This window comes from Symsagittifera roscoffensis, chromosome 8, assembly GCF_963678635.1.
Source record: "Symsagittifera roscoffensis chromosome 8, txSymRosc1.1, whole genome shotgun sequence".
Classification (NCBI taxonomy): domain Eukaryota; kingdom Metazoa; phylum Xenacoelomorpha; order Acoela; family Convolutidae; genus Symsagittifera; species Symsagittifera roscoffensis.
This window is the reverse complement of record NC_087069.1, coordinates 32,247,195-32,258,448: the sequence shown is the minus strand read 5'-3', so window position 1 is coordinate 32,258,448 and position 11,254 is coordinate 32,247,195. Positions and strand designations below refer to the sequence as shown.

The 11,254-nt window shown below is 34.0% G+C and overlaps 1 protein-coding gene across 2 annotated transcripts; it reads right to left on the bottom strand.

Annotated features, from left to right (window-relative positions):
- Window positions 1–3,702: 3,702 nt before the first annotated feature.
- Window positions 3,703–10,764, bottom strand: LOC134853217 (uncharacterized). 2 transcript variants are annotated; one of them, XM_063869177.1, is made up of 3 exons: window positions 6,662–10,764; window positions 4,208–4,264; window positions 3,703–4,017 (listed from the first exon to the last, which is right to left on the bottom strand). In XM_063869177.1, the coding sequence occupies exons 1-3, from the start codon at window positions 10,677–10,679 to the stop codon at window positions 4,004–4,006; spliced, it is 4,089 nt and encodes a 1,362-aa protein (XP_063725247.1). In that variant the 5' UTR covers window positions 10,680–10,764; the 3' UTR covers window positions 3,703–4,003. The 2 variants fall into 2 exon arrangements, with proteins under 2 accessions (XP_063725247.1, XP_063725248.1); XM_063869178.1 differs by having other exon boundaries at window positions 4,208–4,259.
- Between the last annotated feature and the right edge of the window lie 490 nt (window positions 10,765–11,254).

Here is an 11,254-nt window from a genome sequence, read left to right as displayed (position 1 = left end):
TTCTCAAATTGGGGTAATATAAGACATAAAAAGAAGAGAACAACAGTTGCTCAGAACTTCATCAGAATTAATATGGTGCAATTGTTTCTCCGAAATTTTCATTTTCATCCGTTAAAATGTAGTTTCAGTGTAATTCTTGGCTCATTAAAAAAAGTCAAAATGACCTGTAGTTAAAGCTGGTAAGTATTGAATCTGGTTTCAGTAAACGCTACTTAAATTGAAGCGGCAAAAAAGAAGCTGTAATTTCAACATTGCGAAACAAATTTTTATAAACTTTTTAATGAGATAAAACAATTGCTAATTTAAGACAACACAGTTATTGTAACGCACCATTTAGATCAGTTATAACTGGGTGGTCAAAATGGAAATTAATTTTGAATTTAAATTTTAGGCGACTTCATCATTTTCACTGATTTTAAAACAATTTTAAAAAACAAATTAAGCTAATCTGATGAGGGTATTAAACGAAAAATTAATTGTATTTTCTAATCGACAAATAGAAAAAGTAAAATCAGAAATAGCCTACATACAAGCAAAATGAAGCAGTCAAGAATGTGAGCAAACTCATGGCAGGTGTTTCAATCAGTTTAACTGCTCAAAATTTCTGCAAAAAGTTTTTTGCGCAAAGTTTCTGACAATTCAGCGAATTTGGTTTTTTTCTTGTTTTGAACTGATTGGTTTTGAAAGATTTTTTTAGGTCTTAAGAAATGACCTGAGAGCTGAACTTCTAAGAGAACCTAAATGAATTTGGATCTTAAGGAAACATAAACATCAATAAACTTTTCTATAAATGTAGGAGGTTTTTTAATTGCTGAAATTTTAAAAAAATATTTGATATTCCAGCTACAATTGAAAGACTTTTAAGGATCTTGAAGATTTGCTAAATTTCATTTATTTTTAATTTTTTTTTCAGTATGGAAAAAAAGTGAAATAATATGAAAACATGAGTAATATCAAATTGCGAGTTCGATCACTCACCTTATGGTTTTTTTAATTAGTCTAAAAAACTGACTCGAGACCAATTATTCTCGTAACTGAGATGGTTGTAAGAGAATTGCTTTTGGAATCCGAAACAAGCCTTGAAGTGCTTTTAACAACAAAAAATTTGATCATCAGAGGCATATTTTATGGTAGTTTTAATCAGACAGAACAAAAAAATCAATCTAGTCCATAGAAAAACACGTAAGTTTTCCTGGTCATTTTTTAAAATTTTGTATTAACTTGTTTACTGAAGCATTCAAGAATCCAATTTTGTCTACAAATTTCGCGATTTTTTTCTGAAACCAATCTTCCATTTTGAGCAATCCATATTTTCTCTGAACCTATTTTTGCAAAATTTGATTTTCTCTCGAAACTCGAAAGCAATTGAAGCTAAAGTAATTTTAGTCTCAAAGGAAAAAACATATAATTTGTTTTTTTTTGTTTATTTCTCTGGTTGACACAAGTTTCAAGAATTTTTTTAGTTACTATTTATTCAACGTAAAATGATACTCTATTTATCATGTTGTTTAGCATAGTAATTAAATCGGCCAATCTTTTAATCGCTAACTCCTAATCGTTAACCCTTTATCCAGGCGTAACAAACTCCCAAAAACATTCAAGATACTTTCGGTACAAACATATAACTTGTTTTTTTTAGTTCTCTGGTTGACTCAAATTTCTAGAGGTTTCCTAACTAAGGTTTAATTGACATAAGCTGATACTCCTTTATCGAGTTTGTTAGCATAGTATTGAAAAGGGCCAATCTTTTAAGCGTTAACTCTTTCTCCAGGCTTAAAAATTTCTCATATACGATTAATTCAGCTCGAATCAAAAAACCAAAACTAGGGCACTCAAATGCGTGTTTTGGAATCTGATATTCGATAAACAACTGATAATCGATTTAATTTTTGGTTAGAATCATTATCATTATTTTCACCATTATAAGAGAACAAAACAAAAGTTTCTGTGATTTTCCTGAGATACCAGATACATTAAAAAAATCTCAAACATGAAATTTTGAATCTCAAAAATGAAATTTGTTTTCTGAAAAATGATAGCATAGTATTGCAAGTGAATTGAAATGGACCCGAATCATTTACAACGAAACAAAAACTTTTTAAAGCAAACAAAATATAATTTACAGAAAAATAGTTGAAGAAATCAACCATCACAATTTCTAACCCATCAACATAGCTAATAGGCCGAAAATACTTCGGTAGACACCCAGTTGAAGTTAAAACAGAAAAAAAACAAGGATAGCCGGTTATTGTGCAAGTAGCACAGGATGTTCAACAATGTTTTCTCAAATTGGTGTCGTTTTTATGCATGCTGCAATAAAAAAAATCTGAACGAAAAAATAGGAACTTCGGCATATTTGAGCCAGCGTAAAACAGATCAATTTAAAAACAGTTTTTGAAGATTGATCTATTTTGAAGATTGAGCAAAACAAAAAAAAAAACAGTTTTTGAAGATTGAGCAAAACAAAAAAAAATTGAAAAAATTCTTTTTGCGGAAATTTTTTGATTTGTCATTTTTTTATTCCCAAAATTGCGCTTAAATCTCCAAAAACTATCTTTACTTGAGTAAAACTAAGTTTCCACGGCTTAATATAAATTTAAGCTTAAATAAGCTATTGCAATTACTAAACAACTCAAATTTTAGTAACTGTGGTGGTTGTTTTCTCAACTATTTTTCTGAAAATGACATTCTGATTTCTTAAAACAAAAATAACGTTTTGTAGAAAAATCAAAATGTCACTTTCAGAAAATTAGTTGAGAAAAACAGCCACCACAATTACTAACCCATCACCACAGCTAAAAAGCCGCAAATACTTGGGTAGACACCCCAGTTGAGCCAAAAACAGAAAAAACAATGATATCCGGTTACTGTGCAAGTAGCACAAAATTTTCCGACCACCATGTTGTAATAAAAAAAAATCTGAACGAAAATAAAGGAAAAAATGGAAATTGAAAAATGACTAGAATAACGAAAAAAAATTCAGAAATTTTTCAAACCTTTTTGCGGAAACTTTTTGATTTTTCAACTCTTCTGATTTCCAAAATTTCGCTAAAAAATTCCAAAAACTACTTTTAAAACACTATCTCGATCGACGCCCAGATTTAAACAAAAAAAAACTATTCAAAACATTTTTAAAACTTTGCAGTTTCTTGTGATCACTAATCAGGTGCTTCAGTAAGAGTTTTAGAAGTTTTTGTCAGAGCGGTGTTTTGATTTGGGCTTCAAACGCTTGAGGTAAATTTAATTTCATTAATAAAATCGCAAAATATTGCTACTGTAGGTCCGGTATATAACGCAATTATCGGTTCCAAAACTTTCTGGTTGATATGTATGAAAACTATAAATATTAGCCCTATAAATTGTAAGCTTCCTTAAACGCTACTTAAACTACGGCTACAAAGGAAACTGTAAAGTCGACACTTTCATTGTCATATGCGGAGTTATTTGAAAAACAAGGTTTTTATATAAACGTTTTTATGAAACAATTGCTTATTTAACACGACACAGACAATGTACTGTATAAATTAGACCAGCTATAAATAGATGAACTATTCCGGTAATAAATCAAAATAATTTAAAACTTGAACTTTATGGGACTTCACAACACAATTTTACATCGCGAAATGGCAATCAATCGTTTTTCATCCATTTTTTTTTTCAAAATGGTTTTGAAATGATAGAAAACCAAAGCAAAGCAAATTATTCTACCATTTAAGCACCGATTAGGCTAATCTGATGACTGTTTTAAATTAACTTTCAATTCTTTCATTTAATCGACATATTTCAACTAAGATCAGAACTTCTACGCAAACAGTTTTGACGATAGGCTTAAAATTACGCTTGTTAGCAAAATCAAATAGCATATGTTTCAGTCAATGTTTTCCGCAAATTTCCTTCCAATTCTGAATCGAGTGCAAGGTAACGCTCATTCGATAGAACCTGTTTTCGTTTTTCTTGTTTTCAATTGATTAATTTCGAAGCAATTTTTTCGGAGATGAACTTCCTAATGCTTCGGATCTGAAAAAGAAACTGACCTAAATTTCACAGCAACATAATTGAAGGCAATTTATGGTAAAGTTTAGATATGGTTTTCGGTTTCGTTTCGAATAAGGGATTGATGGTCAAGGAGAACTTGCTATGGAGCAAGAAATCAATACAGACATAATCACAAAATCTAACTGGTTACTAACAACAATTATTTATTTACCTGGGCTAGTCACAGATGTCTGTCCACTGAGTAAATCGATCACTGTCTTCTTCTGATCTGAAAAAGTCCGTCTAGATCTGAGGAAGCAAAACTCCAAAAACATAGCCAACCGACAGTTAGAGAAGAGTAATGAACGGAAGGAAACAGAAAGAAAAACTGATTTGTTTTCTGAAAAAACTTAAATTTCGACTTTTAAAAAATATGTATAAGGCCTTCAAAGCTCTTTGAATTTCACGACCAAATTATGATTGGGCTTTTTAAATAAAATTAACCCAATTTGAGAAAACTGAATCAATAGGTATAATTTTTATTCTGCAGGGAAATCTGATAACTAAATTCTATTTTCGAAATTAGAAGTCGATCAAGTTTTTTGTGACTTTTATACTTTTGCTACTTGATAGAAGAATGCCTTCCCTTAAACAAAGGAAATAATGCAAACTTTTAAAAAAATCGTAGTTTTCGTGCAAAATAAACTTAACAATTCTTTTTTTCAATAAAGCGCTAGAAAACAAACGAAGCTTCAAGTCATTTTCTTCACATTTGACTAAGACCTCAATTTTGATATATGATTTTGGCAATCTGAAAGTATCTAGCCGAACTAATATAGAAAACTTTGTTCAAGAAACCATTACAAGACACTGCTCGTATCAGGGCAAATCCCTCAATGTTCCGACTGGTTTTCTAAGGTCGATGGAGTAACGTTTGTTTTAAAAAGTTTATGACATTTTCAGGGAAAAAATGTCTAAATTCAGTTTGGAAAGATTTTTAACATGGATTAAATCTACCTTACGCGTTAATAGCGCTTTACTTGTCCCAAATTGGCAGCCTTCAAATCTCCATTATTTTACGAAAACTGATTAGAGGTGAACCGCCTTTTTAAGTTTGAGCTCAGGACAACAATGCCTTTCGATTGATATAAGAAAACCCCGTTAAAATTGCTAGTTTTTAAGTCGAAATTTGTCTGGAGAAAAAACCACCCTGAACACAAACATTCAGTCACTTTCTCCGAAAGTCGGATCAATAAAACATTCAATCAAAAACTAAGAGTTGTTTTCAGTACTGAAAATTCTCATAAACAGCACAAGATGTTTCAATTTTCAGCTAAGGATTGAATTATAAAGTATTGTTAGAACAGCCAGTTGATCTGCAACTGGAACGTTCCGAACGCAATTATTTAATTTCAACCAATCAAAAATGAGAAAACATTTTCAACAATTTTCAAACCTTTAAACTTTCATTTTCGCTAAACTTCAGTTGTTTTTTTTCAGTTTGGGCAATTGAATTACACAAAACTGAAAAATTATTCTTCTTTTAATAATTTTCCTTAAAGTTATGGTTGTTTGAAAAATGCCAATTTGAGACAATTGACGCGCGATATATTTCGTACTAATAACGAATGAGCGGCGGTTTACACATGAGCATCTGGCTCAAAAACTGATCCAATTTGATTTGGACAAGCTATTTTAAACATACGATGCATTGTTCGACGCTAATTACATCACTTGATATTTTAACTAGCGTGTGGGGAAATCAATTTTTTAAACTAATTATTTAAAAAATAGTTTCTGAAAAACTGGTATTTTAACCCGTCTAAATTGATGGGAAAATTCGAAAAAATCAGGGCTTTAAACTGATATGAGCAGTCTTGTATCATTAGAGCTCATTTTTTTCAGACTAAAATCAATTAAACATATCCAACACATGGCCTATATAGATAAAAATTCACATCGCTTAAGATTATTTAAATTATTTAACTCAAAAAAGTTGGAATTTATTTAAGATGCTTTTATACTTATTGGGGCTTAAAATCATTAAATAACTGAAATCCAGCGTGATGTTCTCAGACCAGCTATTGAAAAGAAATTGAACACAGAGGCCAAGTTGCACTTCAATTACAAAAGGAAAACTATCACAGACAGTGCCAGTGGACTTAAGTGAACCGCATGCTTTCATTATTCAATTTCACTTTTGACCAACAATTTTAATTTTTGGTCAAGTTAAAATGATAAAAAAAAGATAGAAAAAATTTCAAGTAGAAAAATTAAAAATTGATTTTTTTAGATTTCTTTTGAAAAGTGTACCCCACACGCCATGTTTAAGAACAAAATGATACATTCTCTTCAAGTAAGAAAAAAAATAACAGATAGCTCGATTTAACGTTTGATCTCATGGCTCAGATGGTATCACAAACTCTGCAACAAACGTTAAGTTAACGATTCGAAATTTGTCTGCATAAAAAATAGAACGAACACAAATATTCCGTCACTTTTTTCGAAAGTCGCTATAAATAATCTGTATTAGCCTCATCAGCTCTGATTGTAATTTAAGTTTTAATTTGTATGCAGAAGCTGCAAAAACACTCACAAAAATGTGCGACTTAGACTTGAAAAAGGTGACCTCGTAAATTAGCAAAAGCGTTTGCTGGTGTACATATCAGCTGAAATTTAAACTTACCATGTAAAACACTGCTTGTGCTAGTAGCCCCAGATATGTTTCTGTAGATTACTATCGGCTTCTGGGCAACAGCCATTACATCCTCATCAGCATCCAATTTGGTCGATGCTTTTGATTTTTGGGCAAATTCAGAAGGTTTCATTCTTTGAAGCGAACTGGCGTGCATTTTCGACTTGAGAAAATGACTTCTAATCACTGCTTGGTTGTACTCTTCTCGCGAAGTTTTTTGTTCACGCCATTTCTGAGAAATAGCTCTGGCAACTTCGCTCAGTGTAACTGCTTTACCAACAGCCGGTTTTTGAGCAGGTAACGATTCCTCAGCAATTTTGTAATTGGGCCATTCTTGGTGACGAAGCTTTCCCGACTTCTCTACTTTTTCACGAGCCGCAACTCTAGAATTGGATATCGATTTTGAAGATTTCTCTATTGAAACCAAATTTGCTGTTTCGCCTAATGTTGTTTGCAAACTTTTTCCCGACGATGAGCTGACTTGAGGATGAACCCCTCCGAAAGTGTACCCACTATGGTCAAAAGTTTCATCACATGCCATAGATTGATCAAGCGCACTAACCATACTATCTTTCTGCATTTTAATCAAATCTTGGTTGCTCAAACCAACTGGAATTGAGCTCTGTTTTCTAGCAATTTTAGCAAAATCGTCCTTTTTTGAAAGAACAATTAGCTTCCGTGGTTTGGGTACATCACTGTTTGAATCTGAAGAAATCTTGTTGTTCTCTACTTGTTGACTTATCATTTTTTCATCTGTATTTTCCTTTTTTGGTTTTGGCGTGTAAGTTGCAGTTTCGGTGCATTCCATCTTTGTCAATCGTTTGTCTGTTTTCAACGACTGGTCAATATTCAAGAAGTCTTTTGGCGACAATTTTACATACTTCTGGTTATTCGATATGCTCGCCATACGGTAGATTTCTTCTGATTTTTGACTAAAAGGCAGGACGTTAGCATTGTGTTCACTATTTTTACTAGTTTCTGTGCTATTGCTTTCGTCAATGTTGTAGTTACTTGATGCTTCGACAGCCGATTTCATTCTAATAACCACAGTTTTACGAATATTATCGAAATCGTGTCTCAATTTCCCGCGTCTGCCTTTCTGCAAATTATCCACTATTTCGACCCAAAACACACCAAAGCGACATTTGTGTAATTTGGGGTCATCCATTTGTTTCAAAACCGTTTCGTAAATTTTCAGTTTTTTCGAACTCCAGTTGCAATTGCTAAAAATTTCGACTCGGTTTCCGTTTAGATAAACATACGTGGACTTGAACTCGGCAAGCGAGCTTTTAGACTCTTCGCTCAAAGAGTCAAACTGGCCCAAAGTATCACCTGGATTCGACTCGCTGTCAGAATCTAACACGCAGTTCATAGAAGCATTAGCATTATTATCGGTAACTTTCTCACGCCACTTCATCAAAATTTCATTTTGTTGAGCTCGAATGGCGTTCTTCATAAAATAGCGCTCGCTCACAGGTCTGCATCTAGCACAGGTGAGAAGAAAATTAGTCGAATCAACACGAGCGCATTTCATTCGTTCTTCCGTTGTCTGCGGGGGGGCTCTTGCCATGAAAGGGTACTTTTTCTCGAAACTGTCGCTTACTGTTTCCTCATTTGGAAAATTAATACCGTCATTTCTAATCGGATTTTCACTGTATTCGTTCAAATTTTTACTTTCTATCGTGCTTCTTGAATTTGTACATATTTCCGCAAACTGTGAAGTTTGATTTGCTGTGGGTTTTATAAACGTTTCGGGAGCTTTGACTAAGCTGTCGGATCGCATCGCCATATTATGTAATTTATCACAGAAATGATCCGAACGGAAGTTCGACGATTCTTCTGATTTCGAGCTTTCACGTGGTCTTTTATCAACAGCTTTAACTTCAGGCGCTGCAGAAGCACTCAATTTTTTATCGAGAAATTCGTTTTCATTTTCTGGACGTTTAATAACACTATCATCTTCTGATGGCATGCTGCTTGATGAAAACTGCGAGAGAGTTTTGCTATAAAGTAAAGGCAGGTTATCGTCTTCTTCGTCAGAAGCGTCCAAAAATAAGTCGACATGATCTTCCTCATCTGATAAATTTTTCACCATTTTCTCGATTTTTCGACGCTTTAGAGGTTGTGCTACTTTCAGTTCAGACGTCTCCTTGGTCTGAGGAGTCATTTTCGGCTTTGTGGTACTTCGGGTTTTGGTTTTTCCGGGACGCTTTTTAGTACCCTTGAACGGTTGTTTTGCGACAGCTTTATTTGATCGTAGAATAGCAGTTGATCGGTCATTTCGAATTCCTTGTCTTTTATTCTCAAATCTGAGACTTTGTCTTGCTTTACTGGGAGACTTTTTGGTCTGATCATTGGAGATTGGCTGATTTTTAACAGGGGTAACGAACGGCGAAGCCTGAGCGAGTATTTTCTGAGCTTTTATTCGTTTCGACGCAACAATGCCACTTTTGTCGGACAGCTGTCTTCGAATCAACCAATTTTGTAAATGGCTGTTGGAAGTTTCGATAACTTTGTCGATTTTCTTCGCACTATTCTTCGGTTGCTTTTTAACGTTGTTTATTTTCGCATTTAACTTTTTTCCAGGCTCAGTTTCTTCCATTTTCGCATTAGTTTTTTCCGCTTTAGAGGTAGTTTTGACTCGTTTCTCTTCTTTTGCTGGCAAGATAGAATTCGAAAACAAGGGCTCTCTTTTGGATGCGGCATCTTTCTTAGCAATTATTTTCTGTAAATTATTTTTCATACGAAGAACATCCGGAGTATCACTGCCGTCGCCTGTAAGTTTCTCGTGATCTAGCAGCGACATTCGCTTCTTTTTGATTGTTACTTCATGGTTCAATAGAGGTCCTGGTCGTTTATTGAAATTTGTTACGACTGCAAAATCGCGAATTTTAGAAGGTGGACGAACATTTCTCTTCGGTCTTTGAGCGACAAATGCGACAACGGGTGCTTCATCTGATGAAACACCACCACTACTGAGAAAAACAGGCGTGCAAGAACAATGAAATACACATTCACTTAGACCACAGCTGTCATCACGAGCAAAAACAGTTAATAGTGTATCACAAACACAGCCCATGTTACAAAAAACGTTGCCGCATTGAGACGATATTTCAATTCCTGAGTCATCGGCAAGCTCAGCGATAGGTACGTTTTCAGGAATATGAGGGTCTTCAACTCTGCCTTGATTCCTGGTACGGATTTTTTCAAAATTAATCAACTTTCGTCGACAAGTTGTCGCTACACTGTTGTTTGAATTTTCATCAACTGATAAAGTTGACGAGCTAGCTCCAGAATGGGGACTGCAAGGTTGAGATGCAGTTTCTGGATAAAAAACTTTCGAACTTTCAATATTTACTTCGCTGTTTTCAATTGAAGAAACTCCGATTAAATCACCGAAGTCGTACTGATCACGGCATTGCACTGAATTTTCGGAATCAATATTGTTAACACAAGGTTCTTTTTCAATTTTCTGGTTATCCAAACTCGAAATAAACTTTTCCCAAAGTAATTGTTTCATGGCTGATTGCAGAAAATCCTTATCAAGATCTGCTGTCCTAGTTCTACTAGCATTGCTAGTATCGCTTTGGATATGAATTGTTCGTTCAGCATCGGAGTCATTTCTTCCAGGTTTTTCACAAGACGCCGCTAAATTACGTGCAGCGTCTAAGTAAACCTTATTTTTGGAAGATATCGGTGGGACTACAAATTTAACTTTATCGTCTACTTTGAAGAGCTTCGAACTTAGCTCAATTTCGGATGCCACCTTCAGGCCACCATATTTAACCATTACCAAACGATAGTCTAGATTTTTGGCAACAGCTCTAGACCAACAGAAAATTTTGAAGAGAAGTTGTTTCGCTTTAAGCTCCGAAGATACTTTAACAATCAAATAATCATACAAGCTTTTATCATCTTTGAGTTTCGACATCTTTGGGCGCTCTAGTTTTAGAAGCCCAACTTCGATGGCCAAAGGCGAGTCAAACATCTTCTGAGTGTTTCGGATCATTGGTTAAATCTATTGTTTTATTTAAACATTATTCGAGTCTAATTGAATGTCAAGTCTGTGAATCAAATGGGCAGTTACCTTCTTCAAATTCCCAAATTTTGCGAATTATCATGCAAATGCCACACATGCTTGAATTGAACTGAAGTTAATAGAAAACTTCAAAAAATATTAAGTTTGATTTTTGAAAGGTTTGAAAAAATACACACGTGAAAAATAGTTGATCTTTTCGCCTTCTGATTTCTGCATCTTGAAAGAGAAAAAAATCTAATTTTTTTCCAAGTATATCGGGTGAAGGCTTTTTTCGCCCACCCTCACGAGTAAAACCAAGTCATGAGTCAACAACAACTGACGGAATCTCAGCAAACAATAAATCATGAACTGCTGATTGAAACGGAGACAAAATTCAGAAATGCGTTAACAGCAAACAAATCGACGGAAGAAATAAAACAAAACCAAATAATCAAAATAATCCCCCATTAACGAAAGAAATTGTCAGGTCAACAGAAAATTTGGCGCAGGTATATCGAAGTTGTGTTTCCGATATACTGATACAATTCCCCACAACAATGCAACAG